This window comes from Exophiala bonariae (assembly GCF_035927105.1).
Source record: "Exophiala bonariae strain CCFEE 5792 chromosome Unknown scaffold_22, whole genome shotgun sequence".
In the NCBI taxonomy this organism is placed as follows: domain Eukaryota; kingdom Fungi; phylum Ascomycota; class Eurotiomycetes; order Chaetothyriales; family Herpotrichiellaceae; genus Exophiala; species Exophiala bonariae.
The window spans coordinates 526,849-550,504 of record NW_027042497.1 but is presented as its reverse complement, the minus strand read 5'-3'; the positions used below and the strand labels follow the sequence as shown (position 1 = coordinate 550,504).

Here is a 23,656-nt window from a genome sequence, read left to right as displayed (position 1 = left end):
GATATGTTGAAAGGACCATTTATCATCGATATTTCCTGTGTATTCAGAATCACATGTATCCAAACTTCAACTAATACCAATGGTTTTCTACAACCTTCGCAATCTGCGAAAAGACAGCATTGCTGGCCTTGCTGTAGTGGGCGTCGACCACGTCGTGAAGTTTTTCAGTAACCTTCCCGACAGCTTTCTCTTGAATCTCACCCACTGTCTCATGGATTTTGGCCTCAACCTGATCCTGAGCGTGATCTTTAAGCTGTTGAAGGACCCCAACATCAGCCTCCCCAACAGCATCCCCAGTAAATCCGGCAACGTCCTTCACGAAAGCAACCATAGTTTCTCCCGCACCCAAATCTCCCATAAACCGCCGAATCTCATTAGCCACGTTCCCTACCATGTAATCTGTGCTGAATAGACTGGAGAAGAACGCCTTGGGATCTTGGGCTATTTCAAGCGCCTGTTGAGCGTGCGCCACCAGTTCAGTCATCCCTGGTATCTGGCCTATGACCATAGCGGCCAGTCCGCCCTTCAGCTCTTGCATTATGATCTCTTTCCATGAAGTCTTGGCAGTCTTGTTGTGGATATTGCCCCACAGCTTGTAAAGCGCCGAAGCGCCGCTGATGGCAGTATATACTACACCCCCGACGCCTGAGAGTGCAATCACCGCCGGTACCGCGATGGAAAGCAATGTGACCACAGTCTGGCCAGTACGTGTCTGAGACCACTCTTCGACGCTGGTCTTGAAGCCTTCCAATCTTGAATATAGGTTGGTTTGCTTTGTGGATGAACTGTTGGGTGATAGGTGTTTTAAATTTTGTATTTTCGGTTCACCCGGGATATGCTCTTTCGGTTCATTCCCTGTTGGGTCTTTGAAGTTCACAGGATCATTGTAAGAGTAGCAAAACAAGTTGACGCCACCCGAACTTCCAATAGGATCGGGGGATAGCCATCTTCCAATCCAGGGAGCGTAGTATCGATCTCCACATAGGTCGAGACCTGTCTCTGCGTCTCGAAGGTATCTGGCAAACCGATAGCGTCGATCTGCCTCGACTTTTTTTCCCGAAGCAGCGAAAGTGCATGCTCCATATGGAGCATATTCTTCGTAAGACACGATTTGACCTGTGTCGTCAAGCTCCAGACTGCTACTGACTTCGTACCTGATCAATGGGCCCTCATCCAAGGCTTCGTCCTCCTCAATCATTGCAAAACGGGACGTGCTGGTGATGTGAGACGAAGTGCGAGTGGACGCAGGTGCTCCGTTGCCTGAAAATCTGAAGAAGATCTCAGCATTGTCGAGGTAGATTGTATCAGTCCTCTTAATGCTCTGCCCTTCGGCTACTGGCTGCAATGCGTTGGATCGCTCGCAAACTTTGCGTATTCTGTCTCCTTTGTGATTGTAGACATAATATGTGGTTTCAGGAGTACCGTCGTTGACATTTTGACGAGATGTGGAAGACATTAGCCGACTGAAACCCCACGTGATCGAAGAAAATCCCGGCATCGAGGTGATGTGGCCAGCTTCACCGGCATCTCCATCGTACTTGTACCTTTCCTCAATGCCGGAAACTGTTGTATAGCTAAGTCTATTGCTATTCGTACTGCCGTCCAACATGTTCGGGTGCTCGTAAGTATATCTTCTTGTCCAGCCTTGAATTTTGTCATCAAACCTTGGGGAATGCTTGACCAGAGTCAGGTTGCCCGTAAGGTCGTATTGATACTCTTCCAAATAGGCACAGAGCTGGATTCCATCACTCAAAAGCTTGCTACGCGAGCTTCCAGTTGACGCGTCGTAAGGAGCAAGCCGATTTCCTGCACCGCTAGCCAGAACAATTTGCTCTCGACCAGTTGCTGCTATCAACTGACCAAACGCATCGTAGGTATATTCAGACTCGGGCTTGATCCTGCAATTTCGGAAGAACACGTCTTGCTCGGCACTATTGACAGTACGGACTATCCTGCGCATACAGTCGTAAGTGTAATAGGTGTTTTCAAGTATCTTGCCGCTCTGCCTGGCGACTCTCTTATTGATCAGCTGTCTAGAAGAAGCATCGTAGTCGAAGGACGAAACTGTTCCATTCCCGTATTCGATTACCAGTGGCAGCGCATCGGCGCTGAATGTTGAGTTGAGAATGAAAGGCTGCCAGCTTTTCGAAAGCGCGAGGTCGGCGTCTGAGGATGCCACCAAAACCCTCGTCCTCTCTCCAAGCGCATTGTATACTTTCCTAGTCCACTTACCGTTTGCGTTACAAGTTTTCGTGATTTCATCAAAATAGTTTAGCTCCATCTGTACCTGCCAGACTTTTGATTCCAGCTCTACTTGTGTCTTCCAGTCAACCACATCTTTGTATTCCTGGCACAGCTGATAATTTTTGTGGGTGCACTTACCCCGTCTGTTGTAGGATGTCATCTTCGTTGCTCCAGACTGATCGAATTGCTTCCACAGCTGACCACGTAGATTAGATTCGGTGCTATTTGGGCAGCTTTCACCGTAGACAGCGGACGCAACGAGCTTTTCAGGAGCGTTGGCCTCACTCACCCAAACCTCAATCTCCCGTTGAAGTTTATCATGAATGGTCCGATGCATAATTTGACGAGAGTCCCAAGACACGAAGGCTTTGCCCAAGCTATTGAGGATCTGCCAATTTTTACCTCCATCCATGTACTCTTTATAGATGCAATTATTGAGACTGTCAAATTCGTATCTGGACGTAACTCTGCGCCGCGAATCATACTCAGCGATCACGTTGCCCTTGATATCGTGGGCGTAACTCAGGCAATGGGTTTCAGTGTTGGTACTTTCCGCAGTGAGCAAGACATTACCGCTAGGATCCCAATGTGTAGTGACAGGAGTATCATAGTACACACAAGACCTGAGAGCACTCAAAGCATCTGCGCTCTGTGTATGAATCTCGTACCAAGATCTCCATGAAATGTCTTTGAGTAGCTGAGCGGTCAGAGATCGAACACCACTTTTTGAGGCAGGATTAGCCTCAAGAACGGTATCGCCAGCATCATACTCGGACTTGGACCAAGACAGGTATCGAACTTTAGTCCAAGTCCCATCTGGAGAAATTTCGACCACCTGTCGCTGAAGAGCGTCATGCAGAGTCAAAAACATGGCGCCACCAATTTCATTCACAGGAAGTGGCCGATGATTGTCAGTGAAGATAGGCAAATGGCGCCTCACTGGCATTTTTTTGCTATTGGTGAAAACACATTCGGCAAATCGCCACCGAGATCTGTCGGTCCCACAGTACTCGAAGGTCTGGAATGGGCTTGCAGAGCCATCCAGGTAGATTATTTTAATGCGAACATTGAATGCAGAGGAATCTCCAGGCCCATCACGTGACAGGTACCCGATTGCAGTTGGCGCAGGATGCGAGTGGTCCTTGCCTGCGCTATTGTTCCTGGAGAAACGTTGGAGATCGTAAATGATTCGATCGGAGGCAGATCCTAAGAGTTTCTTTGCTAGGGCCTCACTAGGTTGTTCAAAGAATAAAGCCACATCCTCGGGTGGCAGATATTGCTCAAAGTCATCAAATGATTCTCCTTCTCCTCTCCCGTTTTTGCCTTGGTTAGCAATCCCAAGAACACAGCCAAAGCAGTCTAGGGTAACATGCTGATAATTCATATTCAGATCAGTGATACTGATTGGCTGTAAAGTTTTGTAGTCATTGATCGTGGAGAACTTGTTGCCCATAGAGTCAGTCATGCTCGTGCAAAGCAGCTTATACTTGTCCATCTCAACGAATGATACGCTACCAAAAGCATCTTTGGTAACATTACGCACGTAAAATGATGTGCGGGCGGCTTCGAGCTCTGTTTTTGTTTGCAATGTTTGGCGAAACCCATAGACAGGTGAGGGTCGCCACAGGTAGCCGTTAGCATCAAGATCAGTGTAACCTGCTTCAGCGATGAGGTTTTCCTTACTCGATGCTTTTCTCGATGAGGGATCTTGGGTGGCGACCTTGTGCAGCTGTTCCGGAGTGAATGCAAGATCGAAGGTCTGAGCCTCGATGGAATACAGCTCAAGTGATCCTAGCGGTAAGCGCCTGTCAAGGGTGGTGCTAGTAAAATAGAGTCGTTGCTCCCCTGTGTTGATCCTACCTGTGGACTGTGAGGCTTGCTCCTTGAGCAACAGCTTTAGCTTCTCAGTGGTCAGTACAGAGGGTATCACGACACCCGGTAGACCGTATGTTCTCTTACAACTAGGAATCGGTTTACGAAAGCTCTTTGCATCATATATGGCGTTTGTGAAGTCCACTTCTGCCACCTCAATCACTGCGAGTGACTGTGCCTGCAGAGCAGGTACGTTTTCCAGCATTGTCCTTGGGTACTTGATCTTTGCTGACTCCTGAACGTCTCCGTAATCATTGATGGCTAAGATGATCTCATGCTGGACTCTTGCGTCTCTTTTCTGCCCCTCGTAAACAGTTTCAAGGGTTTCGCTTGGCGCAATTCTGAAAATACAGTGTTTTGTTTGAGGAGTGCAAAGTTGAATATCGATGATTTGGTGCGAAGTTTCAGTAGCTGTGTATGGAACACTCTGAGTATTCCAGCCTTCACCATCATAGACTTCAGACCTATAAACAGTTCCTCTGAGAGCGCGAAAAGCCTGTCTGCTATCTTCCGCTTTCAAATGAGCGGGAAGACGGTCGAAAGTGGTCGCAGCTGAAAAGAGAGCCCGGCTTGAAGGTTGCGCGGAACCGGTGTTATACCATGTCCTAGTCATCGAGCAGCTGTCCCGAAAAGGTTTGGCGCCTGGCAGTGGAAAGATTTCTTCATTTATCTGCTCCACCATGCCAAAGCCCCTAAACTCGCGCTCTTCACCGTCGAAATATCCGTCGTGGTATCTGTATTTCACTCCCTTCTTTATACCAGTAATTTGATCAGTTGTGATGACCTCCTTGACACACTGGACTGGGAACGGGAGTTTTGTTGTCCAAGGCTTGTACTCTGCTTCATCTTGCAGGCAGAAGTCTGTTGACGGCGTATATGAAGCTTCGGTCGTACTTCCCATTTCGTTACACACTTTGACAAGAAGGTGTGGCTTCTGAGAGCCCATCAGATCGAGGTATCGAAGTGCTGTTTGGCCTCCTGCTGACATTGAGGGCTGGCTCCAGCATAAACATGCCGTCCCAGTTCCCAACAGGTCAAGTGCAAACACTGATGAGGTTTGATCAATCTGTGGAAACGATGATATGAGAACAGCAGAGCTCCAGGAGTTGCCAGAAAGATTGTAGTATAGATTCGCTCCACCTTCTGGCAAAAGATATAAGAGATCAGCCGTCCCAGAGCCATCGACATCAATAAGTCTGACACGAGAAAGATTGAAGCTGAAATCATTGTCAAAGACCGGAGCATGAGCCATTTGAGTTTTGGCACCAAACACCCCGTGCCCAAGATTGGCCCAGTAAGCTACATCACCATTGCTTATCAAGACCAGATCTGATAATCCATCTCCAGTCATGTCGGCATGATATACTGCGACGTTATCGTTGCTCGTCATTCGTGGCATATCTTTTCCTGTGAATTGCACCATGCGATAGTCACTAAACCCGGCTTTTCCCAGGCACGGTTGCCACGACGTATGGTGAGCATCACTAGGCCGCAGCACATCTAGTAGTCCGTTGCCAGTCAAATCAGTGCGAACGAGACCTTTACTGATCATTGGCTCAGTTGGTATCGTCGTGAATGTTGCGAAGTCAGCCCACAACTCAGAGTTGACTCGTTCAAAATATCCATGTAATCTGCCCTGTGCATCAAGACAGACCAGATCAAGTTGACCTGTGCCACCGAGATCTTCCAGATAGTAGCCCTCCTTGTACCCGAAGCTTGGTTGTTGAGTCAGGCACTCTGCAGCGCCGAACTCCAACTCTGGGCTTTTTTTGAGCGTGCTACAGTTTCGCTGATACCACATCCTTCCGTCTCGTTGTCTGCTAAGAATTCCGGGAATTCCATCACCATTCAGGTCTACCCATTCTGCTAGGATCGAACCAGCGTTGGGCAGAGACAAAACATTAGCAGTCTGGGCAGAGCAAAGTTCGAGCTCTTCTGGTGATGGTACCGTGCTGTATTCGAACTTGATCGGTGGCATCATCTCGGTGATATAGGCAGCCTGTCCGCCTGTTTCAGGGGCAGAATGACCACAAATAGTGACAGAGCTGAGAAAAGTTCCACGATCTTCCTCGTCGTATATCAGATTAGTCGAAGATACCAAACTGTCGCTTCGCTTTAATTCATCTGGAAAATGATGAAACATAAGGAATCTGCGGCATAAACGGTAGCTTCTGACTTCGAACCCAATATTACATCTCGAAAACTGATCTTTGCGCACAGGCCAGGGATGTTCCTCTTGCGTTGTTGGGAACGTTGCGTGATGCTCTCCATAATCAAAAATCAGCTCAAACATCCAATCTGTGGGTTGTATGACCACATCCCAATCCGCTGGGTCTCGAGCCGGATATTTGTTCCCATACTTGATTGACTTGATGTATCTCTGTCGCTCGCGTACCTGGGAAGAGCGATTCTTCTCCCAAAGCAGCTCATTGGCTTCAACACCAGCCTCATTCTCAGACTTGTACTCATACGACATTGCATTTCCATATGAGTCGTACGAATAGCAGGACAGCCATGAGAATATACGGGCGGGTCTTTCGGAGCGGTCTACAAGCCTCGAATTATCCGTCCAGCCATAGATGGTTGTGGTGTTTTGATTGGAGATTGTCCTCCAGTGTATATCTTCAGGATCCGCAAGTTTGGACCAGCGTTCAATGCGAATGGAATCCGAGATTACTCGTGGCTGATATTGTCGAACACAATACTCTTCAACCACCGTCTCCACCAGTTTCGTCCCATCCAACAGCGGGACTAGATCTTCCAGGCCAGTGAGCATAAAGACGTCTTTCTCGTCATCATAGACTGGAATTCCCCGGCTCGTGTTGCGTGATATTGATGGGATAGATATACCCCAGCCAAAACCAAACGGACCATTCCCATGGCCAGAGTCGTAAGACAAATTCAACTGAGGTTGAAATCCTGACCGAGAATCGGATGTCGCAACGGGTATCGAAAATGAGAGGGTACCATTTGCAGCATTCACTTCCATCTTCTCACCAAGCGACCTGACGGCACCACCGCCTTTTCCAGAAGTGGTAAAGGAAGTCTTGAACGATGGGGGAGCATAAGATGGACCTTCATTCTGTTTAATCTCTCCTTGAGCTACTTCTTGAGCAGTCTGGGAAGAATGAGACGCTTTGGCCGCCCAATGTTTTGGCTGCGAACCCTGCCCGACGTCCTCATTGACAGTTCTATGAGATTTGCTGGCCATCATGCCCCAGCTTGGAGAACGCAGCACAGTTGAAAACCAATCTACGGGCAACAAATACTCGATGACTGCTCAAGCAGTCACGAATCTTGGTATGGCACTGTCAGATACCCAGGGCCACACAAAAACCAAGGTACGGCAATGTAATTGCCCTTCTCTTCACACTGATGGCGGAGTGCATTCAGCCCAGCAGCAGATTTCACCGCACTACCAAGCTCGGCGTGAAAATGGTAGACGGCAGGGCTTCGCAGATTTCCGGTCATATCGAATGGGCTCTCCTCATGTGTAGAGCGAATGTACCTTGGTCAGACTCTGTCCCCTCTTCGGCATTTTGCAATGCATATCAGCTGCAGCCGAAGAGTTTGACTTCAGGAGAAAGAACTATGATTTTGGTACTATGTTGTTCTGGGCCTTTTCGAATGACGAGGTATCGGTCAGTTACAAAACTAGGCATTACACACGGAAAGTATTGCCATTACCACGAGGGAATATTACTGAAACGGGGCTAGTTGATATCTGAAAGTTTGTGGCTACGCACATCTAGTTAGACAACCAATGGTCACTTTACCTAAGTAAGATTGAGATTCGAGCGCAAAGAGTGATGGCGACCCAATCTAGAACGCCAATACTCGCCCGCAGTGTTGCGATATGTCACTTCTCGAAGTGCTTCTGTGTTTTACGTACATTGCCAAGGCTTCCCTGCATTGATGCTATCGGTCACCAGTCTGAACCTTATGTACTTAGGTACCTACAAACATCCATACCAACCTACCTAGGTAAGGTACGGATAGGCCTGGAACCAGATTTACACTTGTGTTTCTGGCGGCCTAGGCTGCCCCAAATAGGCAGTTCGTTTTGGTGGCTAGCTGGGAAGTGACCAAGAGAAGGGCGCGCCTGGGTTCACGCCTATCCCAAATCTATTTGCTTGGAGCTCGCTGAATCCGGAAACGACCATCTCAAGAGTGGTATCATTGGAGCTTGTCTAGGTATGGCTATACAGCTGACGATGTGGGCATATCTACGAGTACAGTCGAAACTTTTCCTGCCCAGCTTTGACAAGTTGTGAAATCCCTGGGCATGCTGCGCCAGCTGTGTAAAATCCGATCGCCCACCCCACGTCAATGAGATACTCCTTACCACCAGCATAGCATCGGTGATTTGTGTTCCGGTCCAGTCATCTATGTCGGGTTGCTATAAGGCAATCGGCGGCGGCAATGGTCCTAACAACGGTCGCCATTGATAACATGCTAGCAGTCATTTGGTCCATAGGTATCATAAGGGACAAGTTTACATTGATGGTCCTAAGGCTGTCTACACCTGCAGCGAGAGCTTGACAAAATTCATATTGTGGAGTTGGTCCGCAGAATATAGATTTGTGCAACCACTTTTGGTAGCCACGACTTGTTGATACCTGTTTCAGCAACACGACAGCTTGTTGAATAAGTTAACGGAGTTACTGTGACACCCCCTAAACTGCGAATAAAATTGAGTGGATGCGTTCAACGTAGTTATGTTCATTCGCCGAGGATCTGACGCGCAATGCCAACATTTGGGATAGCTGTGAAATAGTTCCGGAAAGATGACAAGCTCTAATTTTGAGTCGATGACTTGGGTGTTGTCAGGTTAGCATGGCAGTGGAGTCAAGCTCCAAATCTTCAAGTAAATTACCCTTCGATGAGTAATAGAGGCCCTAAGGCCAACATCGGACGTAGCTAGGACGGCTGTATTTTATATGAATAGCCCCTTCGAGCACGTAAATCACGTCTGTAACGGCTATTTATATTGTCATATGAGTGCTAGACAGACCTGCTGTATTTTGTGGTGTTGGGTGTTTACCGCAGGGGATTCCTGGTTGAGTGAGGTTGAGCGGGTCGGCGCGTGCAGGGCGAGCCGCACGTGAGCTCGGCTTGGCTTTCTGAACCGTCCAATCACGTGACTGTTCACGTGACGCTGACAATTGCAATTTTACAGATGCCAAGCCTTACAAGGCTCTTGCTGCCAGTGCTGATGAACTTTTTTCCCAATTATCAGCATCCACCCCTTAGGAAAAAAGGCACTACAATCCTCTTGTGATACAGATCTGAAGGGGGCAGAGACCAAGATGTCTAAAATTGTCTCGAAAAGAAAGGCAGTTGGCCCGGAGCAGAAGCCTAAGAAGAAACAGAAACTGTCAGGTTCAATCACGAAATCAATTTCATCGACCGCTCCCAAAATCAAAGTCAGAGGCGATGCACTCAAATGGAAATCCGTTACCTTGCCAGGGCGAATGGATGATGCCGAGGGATTCTATGGCTTAGAGGAGATTGATGATGTGGAAGTGGTTCGGGACGAGTCCAACAATCAGGTGATGTTCCAGCCCAAATCAAATGAGCTGGTGGATGAGAATAAGAACACGGAAGAATTCGACGACCAATGGTCCGGCTTTGAGGATGAGACCCCTTCCAATGATCAAAAAACCGACGCGAAGAAGAAATCCACAAAGTCCGTCAAGTCCACGAAATCCGCAAATGTCACAAAATCCGAGAATGATAATTCGAAATCAACGCCTCCACCAAACGCAGAGGAAGAAGATGATATCGACGATGACGTTCATTTCAGCCTTCTTTCTGATACGGTTGACGACTCACACGTGAATGTTTCAGCATGGAAAGAACTCGACATGTCACCCACGACGTTATTGCAGCTCGCACGGCTGAAATTCTCAAGCCCAACACCGATCCAGGCTGCTGCGATCCCTGCCATTCGACAGGGCCACGATGTCATTGGTAAAGCAGTAACTGGATCCGGGAAGACACTAGCTTTTGGGGTTCCAATCTTTGAGCACTGGCTGCAGAACCAGAGTTCAGTCTCAGAAGTAGATGACGCAGCACCAATTCTGGCACTCATACTTGCCCCGACACGCGAACTGGCGCTGCAATTGAACACCCATCTCAACGCATTATGTATCGGGCTGGAGAAGCGGCCCCGAATCTCCGCTGTGACTGGAGGGCTTTCGATCTACAAACAGCAGCGGCAACTGGCACATGCGGACATTGTAGTGGCCACTCCCGGCCGTCTCTGGGAGGTTATGAATGACAACTCCGCCGCAGCTGAAAACACTGTCGAGTTGATGGACCGGCTCAAGCAGATCAAATTCTTGGTCGTCGACGAAGCCGATCGACTCCTCAGTGAAGGGCATTTCAAGGAGGTTCAGGATATCCTGGACGCATTGGATCGAGAAGTTTTCGATGAGGATCAGCCGGGGGAATTAGGGCAGCCTTCCAAATCGACGCGCCAGACGCTTGTCTTCTCAGCAACGTTCCAGAAAGATCTCCAACAGAAACTCACAGCCAAACGCAAACACGGTAATCTGCCTAAAAGCGAGCTTCTCAGCAATCAGCAGTCCATGGAGTACCTCCTGAAAAAGCTCAACTTTCGAGAATCAAAACCCACATTCATCGATGTCAACCCAACCTCACAAATGGCTGCGGCACTAGATGAGTCTATCGTGGAATGCGGAGCGATGAAAAAAGATCTCTACCTCTACACTCTACTCATGCAAAACCCGACCTCGAAGACCATCGTCTTCACCAACAGTATCTCGGCCGTAAAGCGATTGAATCAACTGCTTCAAAACCTAAAACAGCCAGCAGTGGCACTGCATTCGACCATGCCACAAAAGTCTCGGCTACGCTCGCTCGAAAGATTCGCCGCTCAGAGGTCTATTCTTGTCGCAACGGACGTAGCGGCACGAGGGCTCGACATCAAAGGCATCGAACTCATCATCCACTATCATGTGCCTCGCACCGCTGACATGTACGTTCACCGGTCCGGAAGAACTGCTCGGGCCCAGAGTTCTGGCCGGTCGATATTGCTATGTTCTCCGGATGAGGTCGCGGGTGTGACGAGGCTGATTCTCGAAGTGCACAAGAGTAACAAGGCACCGGACATTTTGGAGACCGACAGGCGAGTCGTCACGAGACTCGAGCCCCGCTTGAGCCTCGCACAGAAGATCACGGATGCATCGCTCGCCCGCGAGAAGACGTCGTCCAAGGACGAATGGCTTAAAACTGCCGCTGAGGAACTCGGTGTCGATTATGATTCGGAGGAGTTTGAGAGTCTCGGCCAGAAGGGCAGGCGCGGCAGGGGAGGTGGGAAGGCTCAAAAGGAGAAGGAGAAGAGTGCCGTGAGTAAAGATCAGGTTCACCAGTGGCGGTCTGAGTTGGATGGCATGTTGAACAAAAGAGTCAATCTGGGCGTCAGCGAAAGATATTTGGCTGGGGGAAGTGTCAATGTGGAGGCGTTGCTCAACGGTCAGATGGGCGGGGCGTTCCTGAAGGGCCGGTAAAGAACGGATATACGAATAGCAAGGGGATGTTTGCAACACGAGCCCGGTGTCAAAGGACGGATCATTCCTGGAGGACTAGTTGGTTAGGCAATGGCATTGAAAGATATTCTTCGGCATCGTCCATACGTTAATCAACTCCACGGCGTTGACTTCCCTCAGCTGAAGGTGGCAGAGCTGGAAAGACGATGTCAAGACACCTTCACCCAGAAGGCATCAAAGCCTGCCTGACGGCCTGTCAATAATCCCTGTGTCAGCCATTAAGAAAACACGCAAACGGTCGTGTGGGTGTTGACGAATAGGCGAGGTGTGCACCCCAACGCGAAATGCCCAGTCCTGAACACGAGAAAACTGGCAGGTCGCACACCCACTCAAAGTAACAGACTGCTCCACCTTATTGGAGGATAATCTCCCCAGCCCATGCTTACTGCTCTCAGCCTTGTGCCGCAAGGGAGCTCTGTCCACTCGCCAATACGGGATCTTGCAGTCTTCGATTCTTGCGACGCACCTGACCTCGGCCTCTTCGCATTTGCATTCCGTGGCTGTCAACTCGCTTTGGTTACACGAGCGTTCAGCCTTCGGCTGAAAAGCTCAAGCCATGTGTCTCAATATGCCTGCAATGTGTTTATCAGGTAGGCTGGGGAAGCAGTCAGCCAGCACAAGGTATTCACCTCGAGACATATATGAGGATCGACCTCGCCTCCATCTGTTGATATCTTGAGAATCCACACAACCGATTTACTGACACCAAATTACACGAAACAACATGGCATCTCAAGATGCACCCCCACTAGCTAAGACACCAACTCAAGATACTACCACAAAAATCCCTGTACCCAAATCAGGCTCACCGGACATCTACAATGTCCTTTCACTCGACGGCGGCGGTATTAGAGGAATATCCAGCATGGTCATCCTCCAGCGACTCATGACCCGAGTCAAAGAAATCGAGAATGCAGCAAGGGTAGAAAAGGGCAGGCCAGCCGATCCCGCCGACCGCAAACCCGTCGACTATTTCGATCTCGGTGCGGGCACCAGCACAGGCGGGTTGATTGCCCTCATGTTGTTTCGTCTGGAGATGAACTGCACCGATGTCATTGCCTCTTACAACGATCTCGCAAAACTTGTCTTCCAGCCCAAATTCGGTATCATTTCGCTTCACAAACTTGGCCGCTTGGGCGTCTGGCTCGGAAATCGCTGGCTCAATGTCAAAGCCGTGATTGGTCTTGAGCAGTATTCACACAAACCATTAGAACAGGCGATAGACACCGTGGTGAGTAAATTTCCGTTGGATAAGGATGACGAGGCCAGGAAAGGGGAGGCTTTCCTCGTCAAGGAGAGCAAAGGGCAAATGTAAGTTTTGCGCAACATAGGTACCCCCGCTCAAGTCGAAAACTGCTTAGAATTTATCAGGTTCATGTGCGCCACGCTCGCAGATCGAGGCGAGAGTATTCTCCTGCGCAACTACGCGCCGTCATTCGCACCTCTGCCCATCTCGACGGGTGCCACGAATCTGGACTTCAGCAGGATAACGATCAAAGAAGCAGCGCGGGCAACATCCGCCGCCCCAACCTACCTCAAACAAGCGACGATCCAGGGCCTGAACTTCTGGGATGGCGGCCTCCTCAACAACAACCCGATCGACCAGGCGTGGGACAACCGGTACGACCTGGTAGGCGCGGCCGACCGCTCCCCGCGCATCAAATGCATCGTCAGCCTGGGGACCACGCACCCGGAGTACAAAAAAACCAAGGACAAGAACTTCATCGCCAAGTTCTTCAACACTCTGTCCAAGACGGTCGCGTTCGCGACCAACACCGAGGCCAAGCATCGCGACTTCGAGCGCAACATGCAGCAGTACAATCGACGGAGGGTCGCCATGGGCAATCCCGACAGGCAGACCCTGTATTATCGCTTCAATGCCTCGACTGGCGCCCAGTCGGTCGGTCTCGCTGACTACTTGAGCATGCCCGCTTTGGTGACTTACACCGAGGCGTACTTGACTAAACCGGAGGTCGCCAAGTGGATTGAAGAGTGTGCGGAACATCTCGCCAAGACTTAGCTCTGGCTTCCTCAAGATCAAGAAGCACGGAGGTTCCTGGATGAGCGGATGCGAAGGAGGTAATCATAATTTGGTATGGTTTGTTTTGCGGAATTTCATGCAGGCATTCGGAGGAAGCAGCAAATTTGAGCGTTGTTTTCGAAATGGAGCGATTCAAGAGTTAGTTGCACTCACATCAGCGAGGTAGGACTATTTTAATATGAAGTTTCGAAGGGATCCTCACCGTCATTTCTCAACCTGTGCTTGACTCTAATGGCCGCTGGGACAAACACATGATAAATGACGACTTCGGCGCCGTCGGGATTTGCGGGCTCTTATTTGGGTCCATTGGGGCACATCTCGGGCTTCATTCGATGTTTGACTTCGCGGAATCCTGTGTCTAGCTTGGCACTCACTCATCACAGATCTGCGTTGCGAGCCCATCCTAGACGGTTGGTGATCTGATATTCAAGTCGGGCACGGATGCCGGGCCGCCTTGATATTGTCTTGGCAATGAGAGGAAGGCTAGCAGCAGTCAGGCTTGTTAGTCTATAAGGAACATCTGCCTATTGCTCGGTATTGATCCGCGTCTAGCTGACTTCACCCCAGCTTGATGGTCCTGATTCTGTCAACCCAACTGCGATTCAACGGGACAGCATCTTCAGTCCGGGATTGAGGACGTGGGAAGGCGAGTTCCAACGTGCGTATATTCTGCCTTCGACTCTCATTTAAGGGAGACAGTTGAAATTGTTCACTCGGGCGCGCGCGATAGTATCAGAAACCGTGAAACCTTGAAATTGCCATTGCATTGTGCTTTATTCTGGCCTATCGTTACCAGGGAGCTTGATATTGTCACATTCTCACTCAATCAACATGGCGCCCATGGCCATGGCAACCAGAGCCATCGTGTGCCGCAGCCCGCAAAACGGTAAGCGACAGTGGGGGATTGAGAATGTCGAGGTCGATTATCCAGAAGCAGATGAAGTCCTCGTGAGAATTGTGGCCAGCGGCGTCTGCCACACAGACCTTGGGTGTGGTTCTCATCCAGATGGCGTGGGATTTCCAACCCCTCCCTATCCAAGAGTGCTTGGGCACGAAGGTACGTTCGATGAATTCCGAGTGCGAGGGAAGTTAATAACCTGCTAATCAATGGTTACTGGCCCATCAAGGGGCTGGCTATGTCGAGAAGATTGGAAGCAGTGTGTCAACAGTCAAGCCTGGCGACGCAGTTCTCCTTTCTTTCGCCTTCTGTCGAGAATGTCATAACTGCAAACACGGCGCTCCTGGGTACTGTTCGCGATTTACACCACTGAATTTCTCGGGTGATACAAAAGCATTCAACTTGCCAGGCATAGAAAATGGTACCGTTGGAGGCTCATTCTTTGGGCAATCCAGCTTCTCGAATTTGACCAGGGTTCAAGAAACATCCCTGGTTAAGGTGACTGAGCTGATTGAAAATGAGGATGATTTGAAGCTTTATGCTCCGCTTGGGTGCGGCATTCAGGTTTGTGCAATGAGGAGAAGAGATCTGACCAGGTGAAGAGAAATATGAAGCTGACTTGTAGCTCGGCCTAGACGGGTGCTGGCACAATCACCGAGCTTGGTGCAGCTCGTGCATCGGATAAAGTCGCCATTATCGGGCTCGGAGGTGTCGGGCTAGCTGCAATTATGGTACGTTGAAACGGCTGCTAATGGTGCTTTGATAATGGTACTGAGGAATATCAAGGCCGCCAAACACAGAGGCTGTCAAACCATAATTGGTATTGACCGGGTTGAAGCTCGCCTAGAGCTGTCCAAGAAACTTGGAGCAACACATACAATCAATACCTCCGTGATCAAAGAGAGCCTTGAGAAAGCCGTTCGCGACCTCACGGAGCAAAGTGGCACAACCATCACAGTTGATGCCACTGGCGTTGTCCCATTGATCCAGCAGGGAATGGATTTCACGGCGAACCAAGGGAAAATGATTCTTCTTGGAGTCGCTCCTATGGACGCATCGCTTCAAGTGCCGTTGGTGTCCTTTATGGTGGTAAGTGAACTGTGATGGCTTGTAAATGCACATACAAATTCTGACATTTCTAAAAGTCAGGCAAACAACTCCTGGGGAGTATGGAAGGAGCAGTCCGGCCGATCGACGTAAGTTGAATCCTTGATTCCATGGTGTTCCCATCATTGACGCGTGCTCCTAGTATATCCCCAGGATGATCCAGTGGCACCGGCAAGGAGATTTCCCGATCGACAAACTGGTCAGGTTTTACCAGGTAAGTTTCCGGACCACTATGGATCGCACAATGTAAGCCTACCTGCTGAGAGAAATCTTGACATAGTTTGAGGACTTTGAAAATGCCATCCGAGATATGGAGAACGGTGCGACTGTGAAGCCCATTTTGCTGTGGTAAAGAGCCCATGAGAAACAGCCTTTTCCGTAATAGTCCCACTATTCAGAAATTTCGAATGGTGTGATGTTAGCTCGAAAGACTTGAGTGCCAGATCAGGCGAGCCAAAGGTGCATGATAAAAAGTTGAGTTCAATTCCCATGTGCATCGCCGGGTTCATAGATCGTATGATGAAGTCTTTGTTTCCAAAGCTAGAATACAAGCTTTCCCATCAGACCACGTCACAGGCAGCGAGGGAAACCACCAGTAGGTGCCATTGTCAAGGTCTTCCTTGCGTGAGTATCAGCCCATATTTTCAGTGCGGCAAAAGCCTCATGCCGGATATATACAAGAACTGCTTCTCGATGTTGATAATGAGGGCAAATCCATACATGCATCATCAAAACAAATGTGATAGCCATTGATCATACTGTGGAGCAAATACGACCACAGTGCCAATAATACGGCGGAACACATTCACCTACATTGCTGACCTAAAGACGGTTCGGTACCAACGTCTCTCCGAGATCCAAATCACCCAACGCAGCCCGGCTGGTCGGAAAAATCTCACGGATATCATCTCCCGGCTTCCGACCCACTTTAATCATCGCGGCATTGACATCAACGACCTGAACGCCAGAACTTATTATTATTACACACCTCTGTAAGGAGTCTATCAAACACAGCATAAGCAAATATTCTTCGATTGGTATCTCTGTCAAATATTTACCACATAGAATACGAACTTGTCGAACTTAGGCACCAAAAGCTGGAACCCGATCACGACCAACGACTCAGTATTTGCTAGGCGCAAGGGCACGTCATGGCAACACAAACTATCCGTGGCATATCTGCTGCGGGCATCCCCACCACGATGCGCGCATGGCAATTTTCAACGACACGAGGTGGGATCGAGAAGAATCTGAGGCTGAATGAATCGGCACCGGTTCCAGCGCATGATGCACATGCACTGGGCCACGATAAAGTGTTGGTCAAGATTATCGCCGCGGGAATCAACCCCGTCGACTACAAATTAGCGGAATTGCCAATCATAGGCCGGTTCCTATATCGAAAGAATGCAACTCCAGGCTCCGATTTCGCTGGAGTGATAGCAGCAGCTACTCCAGCAGTGGCGCCTGGACAGAGAAATGGTTTCAGAGAAGGACAGCTTGTGTTTGGGAGGTTAAGTCAACCTGTCCCTCATGGCACTTTCGAGGAATATGTCGTCCTCAAAAGTGCGGACATAGCCCATGTTCCGGAGGGCGTGGATCCGGTGGACGCCGCTGGCGTTGGAGTCGCTGGGCTGACTGCCTATCAATGCATCCAACCTTTTGTGCGTGCAGGAAGAGGGGACAGAGTGTTCATTAACGGAGGGAGTGGAGGCACTGGTGTCTGGGGAATCCAGATCGCGAAAGCGTTGGGATGCCACGTCACCACCAGCTGCTCCGGAACGAATGCCGAGTTCTGCAAAAGCCTTGGAGCGGACGAGGTGATCGACTACAGGAGCACGAATATCGTCGACGCCTTGAAAAAATCGGTGTCAGGTGCAGATGGGCAAAAGTTTGCCCTGGCAGTGGACAATGTTGGCGGTCAAGGAGAGTTGTACTGGCAGAGTCATCATTATCTGTCACCGGGTGCCCGATACATTCAGATTGGAGCTGAGCCAGGGCTGGGTCCGGTTCTTGATCTCGTGATGAAGTTGACTTGGCCCGGTTTCTTAGGCGGTGGCAAAAGAAAATTTGAAATGTTGACAACGAAAAACAACACAGAGCAGATGGAGGAAATCGGGAAGTTACTGCAGCAGAGGAGAGTAAAGGCAGTGTTCCATGACGGCACTGTCCTATCCATGGAGGACGGGGCACTGGCCTTTGCGAAACTGAAAACTCATAGGGCAAAGGGGAAAATTGTGATTAAGGTGAGCAGTGATTGAGATTTGTTCGATAGATGTTGTGCAGGTGCTCTAGCTGGGAGGCAAAGGCATCCTTTTGCGACACCGTTTTCAGGCATATTTGTATTGATTTCTCTGGGATGCTCCAGTCAACGAGTTTGCCTTGTGAAGTGTGGAACGATAATAACCAGGTAGTCCAGGAGGATGAGGATCAGGATGTGCGTGCTCGCCGGGCAACGGAGATGTCCTCGGCATGGACAAAAGACTGTACATACGGGTAGTAGTACGAGCGAGCTTATTACACACCCATATACCGTGTTCTTGAGAATCACAAACCTGATCCATTTGATCATGCTGTGAACAATGTACAGTAGGAAAGTCCGTGCACATGATCGACCCTTGGCCCCTGCTGTCTGGGAACAGTTGTGTCATGTTGACTTGACTTGGTCAGTGTGTCGGCTCAGTAAACCTACATAGCCTTGTTGTAGGAGCCGCGAGAACGAGTGATGCAAGGGACCACCGGATGACAAGTGCCGCACTTACTTCAACCAAGTGCAATCCAGGCAGAAGAGGGCGTGCTGCAGATGCAGAACATCAGGCAGGCCTTACTCCACTGTCCTCTAGAACGATTCCAAAGGTATCCGAGTGCCCGATCGTTGTGTTGTACCGTAAGGCGCTGCTCGGTTACGCAGGGGAAATAATCATCCGACAGCCAATATACCAGAGAATGGGTTGACGGGGTCGGGTAGTCGGGCAAACCTCAAAATGCTTTCTGTCCAGGCCGGAACAGGGAAGTCCAGTCAACGATCCCACTTCGGAGTTCGTGCGAGTAAGGCGCATTCCTCTGAGAACAGAGCCGCGTGGTTGAGTTGATTTCACAATCAATTGACGCGTGGACATGCAATTGGGGGCCACGGAATAAAGGTGATGGAAGAGACGAAATACGGATGATGACGATGGATGAAAGATGAATGTACAGTACGGAGTAGTAGAACCAAAGTGACAGTTGCATTGGGAAGTTGCACGAGAAGCTTAATCGTCAGAAGGATCAGTACTAACACTGGTGACAGGGCTGAAGCCATGAGGACTTTTGAAAGACCTTTTGCGTATTGATTCGTGCAGAGACTTTGAGGGCCATCCTCAGATAGGAAAGGGACCATGCAGAAGGGAATTGGAAGGGACATGGCATCAATCGATTAAGGGCTATTCGGCAACAAGGTTCCTGCCGAACAAACGAAAAGTGGTCGGGGCGCAAGTGGCAGTGCAGAAGAACACCAAAAAGGCCTAGCACCTCCTGGGTAGCAGACTGGGGTTGGTCTTGTCAGGCAGACTCCAGGTTGAGCTCGATGACCAAAGCGGGGCTTTACCTTTGGCAACGAGGGGCAAAGACAAGCAAGAAGTGCAAGTTGCAACCAAGGATGACACGGTAATCACAAGACCATGATGCAGACGAAAACTGGAAGATAATCATTAGGAAAGGGGAGTCTGTGTAGGGGGAACTTTTGTGGTGACTCTTGTTTGATTCTCAGCAGGTTTGGGGGACTCCGTTATGACTGTAGGCTGCAGCTTAGTGGTGGACAGACGCGTATCGACTGGTTAAGAGTGGTTGAACAAATGCAGGTTGATGCAGGTGCATTCGTTAGTCGACCGGTGAGGGACTCCCATGTTGATGGTTAGGAGCTGGGAGTTTGGGTGGTTCCCAGGTACTCGAAGCCCGGAGATGATGCTTAAGTGGTGGGTGAGGGGTAACTACCTCCTAGGTGGTTAGACACGGGTGGTAACATGATCCAAGTGCCAGTGGCACCCTACTCAGCCCGGCATTTGTGGCCCAAGGGCCCGGGGCCTCGGGGGCACTGCAATGAATGTGGCCGCCCATGAGCATTTCCAATAGGCCACGACCCCAAGTCACACACTTTCCCTCGAATGAGGCGAAGCAACAGCTCCCCGTTTCCTCACACGAGCTCTCAGACAAACACTGCCACTTGGTAAGATACCCCTCCAGATCGTTTCACTCAAGCTTCCCAACCGTTGTCGACATCATTCTGTGATTTTTGGCCCTTTTGCCGGTGTTTTCAAACCCACCCTCCTGGTCAAGTGCGGGCCACCTCTGTGAACAAACGGGCGGTGCCTGTCTTCTATCCACCAGTCAATCCTGTCCGTGACTCACCCTCCCCAACAGTCATGCCTTCTTGTCCTTCTTGGGACAGAGTCCAATGACCTGACCACATCCTGATGCCTGTGGCAGCCTGGTGTCCACACCCTCTTCTGGTATGGCGGATTACCAGGGTGGTCCCCAGGCATCCAACCAAAAGATGCACTTCTGTCCCTCCATCCCAATCGCACATTCGTGCTAACCTGACAGAGATACTTGAGTACTTACCATTGGCCTTCTTGGCCTCAGGTCTATATCTCCTCCCAATCCCCTCTATCCATCGACTTTCATTCTTTTCTTATTTGATATACACCTACTACAACTGATATACTACAACAGCTCTAAACACTGGAGCAACATTCGTTGTGACCTCCTCGCCCAAGCAGCAAGCCAGGCTGCAAACAAAGTCTTTCCCAATACTCGCTACCACCGTCACGCTGTCGCCTCAACGCACCACCACTTACTATATCTATCCCAAGGGAGCATATAATGCTCATATAGCTGAACAAGTTTACGAGTATATCACTGTCACTCGTGCGCCAGTGGCACGAGTACCTACGCCTCCATCCACACCACCACTTGTTCACTCCAACACTTCAACACCACTTAGCAGATCACCATCGACACCGGTCATCATGGCGCGAGGTAACACCACTCAACGTGTTGGCTTTGCCAAGGAGGTGCAGTCCATTCGTCAACCTAGAGACGACGAAAACTCGGTCATGTTTCACTTTGCTAAGCACGCTGCCAAATGTGTTGCTTGCAACGATCCTTATGCTGCCTTCAAGCAAGATCAGCCTCTATGTTCCCGGGGTAATGCTCTAGCTAAAGATGTCGCGAATTACATCTATGCTAAAGGAGGCAAGCCCTTCTCTGTCGTGGATCGCAAACGTGGAGAGCGCATCCAGATCCAGATCCCAATGGGTATGGAAGTCATCAGCCTCCTCGTCAAGGCATTCGATCGCGGCTTCGTTCTCAGCAAGAAGCCTCTCATCTTGACACCCATTGAGAACATTCCGGAATCTCGACCTTCACACTCACCAAAGAAGCAATATCCCGAAGAGGTAAGGTACCGCCAAGGAGATGTGAAGATCGTCGAGATCATCCCTGCTTCCCACAACAAGATCAGAAAGGAGAAAGTCTACTACCCCGACCGAGACGAGGATCGATACAGAGATGAACGCCGTGAGCGCAGAGGAAGCCTTTACTACAAGGACGAGGAGAAGAGACGGCAACGACAGTACGAACAGGAACCCATTGTGATCGTTGCCGAACCATCCAGACAGCGATACATTTCCCGAAGGTGAAGGGTCCGGCGTTTTAGGGGAGTTCAGCAAAGGGTTTATGACATTTTCAGGGGTCTACAGTGACCGTTAATGAATCAACGTTATCAACACAAACAGAAAACAGACACAGAGACAGTGACCAACAGCACAGCTGTCAAGTGGATGGTCCAGCATCGACAGCGATGCCCGGCTTGTAACAGTCCCAACAAGCCTGGAGCGACGTTCACTCCAACTGGATGGTCCAGCGATGAACCGATTACGAAAGGAGAGCTCGACTCGAAACAATCCAGCCGAGCTCCGGCTTCAAGCAGCAGATGAGGAAAAGTGGCGGATAAACCATTATCTTCGAAGGTCTGAACTGTGGATTACTATTCGGTTTTCAATGGGAGGATTTTGGCGGGTTTCTCAATTGCCTGGGTGGCCTTGCATTTGATTGTTCTTCTGTCCTCCGCAGCTGACTGCGTCGAAGTTGAGAAAGAGCAACATGCAAGGCTGAATGGAGCTTGGTCACACATATTACTGTCCGCCTCGGCGGCGACGCAGGATTTTAGTTGAGTTGCATGTAAGACCAGCCCTGAGGAGGGATTTTGGTCATTTGTGGCACCAAACCAAAAAATCGATTGTGGATATGTGAATGCGATGCAGATCTGACTTGGGCCTCATGAGGCAAAAACCAAAACGGACCGCTCGCAGGCTTACATTGCGAGGCTGGGATTTGAAGGGGTGTGTTTCTAAGCAATGGGGATTGGGATTTCGGATCTTACCAAAGGGGCAATTACTTAGCTTACAAGTAGCTATCTCAGACAATCAATTTTTCGGAAGAAACACAACCCACAAGCTCGCTCTTCGTTCTCGTTCATCATCGGTAGGACTCGGACACGCAACTGACTCACTCCCACACCTCAATTGGGGCCGAATTGAATTCTCCAGCTGAACATGGTTCTGGAGCCTGCGACGGGGCTGATGCTGCCTGGGGAATTTCATGTAGTCGGAAAGATGATCAGTCATCATTGATCTTGACTTGGCTTTCTCGGGTGCTTCCGTTCGTTCCCTCAAGTGTGGCCGTCGCCCGCATCGTCCCGCACCTGCCATGACTATCACTTCTTGACCGTCACGTGGAAAAGGCGGTTTCTGGTGCAGTCAATAATAATAATGTTTCCAGTCAAAGGCTTTTTCGTTTAGACTTCAAGTTGAACGGCCTTCGACAGTCCTCTTGCTTGTCATCTCCTCTAGTCTTGCCTCTAAGTCTCACCAGTATGACCCTGACATCTACCTGTGGCTACAAGTACACCTTTTGACGCATTCCGTCATCGATACTTTCGGTGAAGTGCAACTAGAAATACGACATCAACCATTGATACGGTACTGCTTTGTATGGGTGCTACTTGAACGAAACACCCCACCATCCTGATCATGACGTGCCACACCATGGACACAGCCACAGCTAGTTCGGCCTGAGGCTGAATCGCATGGTGCCGCCGTGCGAGATCAGATTCAGCAAGGTGTGGTGGGTCTTATCCATCACCCATCCAGCAGAGCGCTTATGGCGTTGTACTTCCCCCGATATCCTGCACCTTTCTCTCATAAGCTTGGATGATTTCCTGAGGTCATGTTTCAAATGCGCTTTGGCCCCCGCCATTGACCACGGGCAATTCCTCGCAAGAACGGCGGTACGACTGTAATCTTAACTGAAACTTAACCCAGCGCGTACTTGAACATTGCGCGGCCTCTTCGATGGTCGTCAATGCTATTCTAGGTCGTTTTGTCGGGTAAAGACAAGCAAAGGAGAAAGATGGGGGTGGAAGGGGTTCGAGAAATCTCTATTCCGGGATTTCTATGTGAGTAATGGCCTGTTCAGCATGGCGTATTTTGAGGAATCGCATCTGCCTAGGTACGCACTCGGCATCTAGACATCCAGGCAGCTCCTCATCGATTTTCGTCACGGATGCCTGCTCTTGGTGGAGTAGGTCTGGACCACGATAACGGAGGTTGTTGGATCCATTCCCTTGTACGAGCGTGCGGCGCTTGCCTACGGCAGACTCTTGCAAGTTATCTCGTACACCTGTGAATTGGGCCGAATGGGCACTGAGCCTGCTTCGAGACCTCTAAGGAGCGCTTGATGTTACGTTTCCACGCTGTATGCCTTCTGGGGGCTTCACATCACCTTACTAAGTTGTGTGATTATGATTCGAAACAATGAATTATTGATAGTTCGCAGCTCAACCGAGCAAAGCTCGAACCATCCTCTAATAAAAATACAATCTAT

General features: G+C 49.8%; 5 protein-coding genes across 5 annotated transcripts; 4 read left to right on the top strand and 1 right to left on the bottom strand.

Annotated features, from left to right (window-relative positions):
• Nucleotides 1–70: 70 nt before the first annotated feature.
• Nucleotides 71–7,327, bottom strand: LTR84_006002 (uncharacterized protein; the record flags this gene model as incomplete). Its single annotated transcript, XM_064849566.1, has 1 exon — nt 71–7,327. One exon carries the CDS (start codon nt 7,325–7,327, stop codon nt 71–73), a length of 7,257 nt encoding a protein of 2,418 aa, XP_064703790.1.
• Nucleotides 7,328–9,425: 2,098 nt separating this feature from the next.
• LTR84_006001 (uncharacterized protein) lies at nt 9,426–11,651 on the top strand (the record flags this gene model as incomplete). Its single annotated transcript, XM_064849565.1, has 1 exon — nt 9,426–11,651. The coding sequence occupies one exon, from the start codon at nt 9,426–9,428 to the stop codon at nt 11,649–11,651; it is 2,226 nt and encodes a 741-aa protein (XP_064703789.1).
• A 763-nt stretch (nt 11,652–12,414) lies between these two features.
• Nucleotides 12,415–13,710, top strand: LTR84_006000 (uncharacterized protein; the record flags this gene model as incomplete). The annotated part of the gene is made up of 2 exons (XM_064849564.1): nt 12,415–13,001; nt 13,062–13,710. 2 exons carry the CDS (start codon nt 12,415–12,417, stop codon nt 13,708–13,710), a joined length of 1,236 nt encoding a protein of 411 aa, XP_064703788.1.
• An 852-nt stretch (nt 13,711–14,562) lies between these two features.
• LTR84_005999 (uncharacterized protein) lies at nt 14,563–17,994 on the top strand (the record flags this gene model as incomplete). Its single annotated transcript, XM_064849563.1, has 7 exons — nt 14,563–14,788; nt 14,859–15,193; nt 15,265–15,360; nt 15,416–15,718; nt 15,775–15,825; nt 15,879–15,950; nt 16,873–17,994. The coding sequence occupies 7 exons, from the start codon at nt 14,563–14,565 to the stop codon at nt 17,992–17,994; spliced, it is 2,205 nt and encodes a 734-aa protein (XP_064703787.1).
• A 2,745-nt stretch (nt 17,995–20,739) lies between these two features.
• Nucleotides 20,740–21,411, top strand: LTR84_005998 (uncharacterized protein; the record flags this gene model as incomplete). Its single annotated transcript, XM_064849562.1, has 1 exon — nt 20,740–21,411. One exon carries the CDS (start codon nt 20,740–20,742, stop codon nt 21,409–21,411), a length of 672 nt encoding a protein of 223 aa, XP_064703786.1.
• Nucleotides 21,412–23,656: the final 2,245 nt, after the last annotated feature.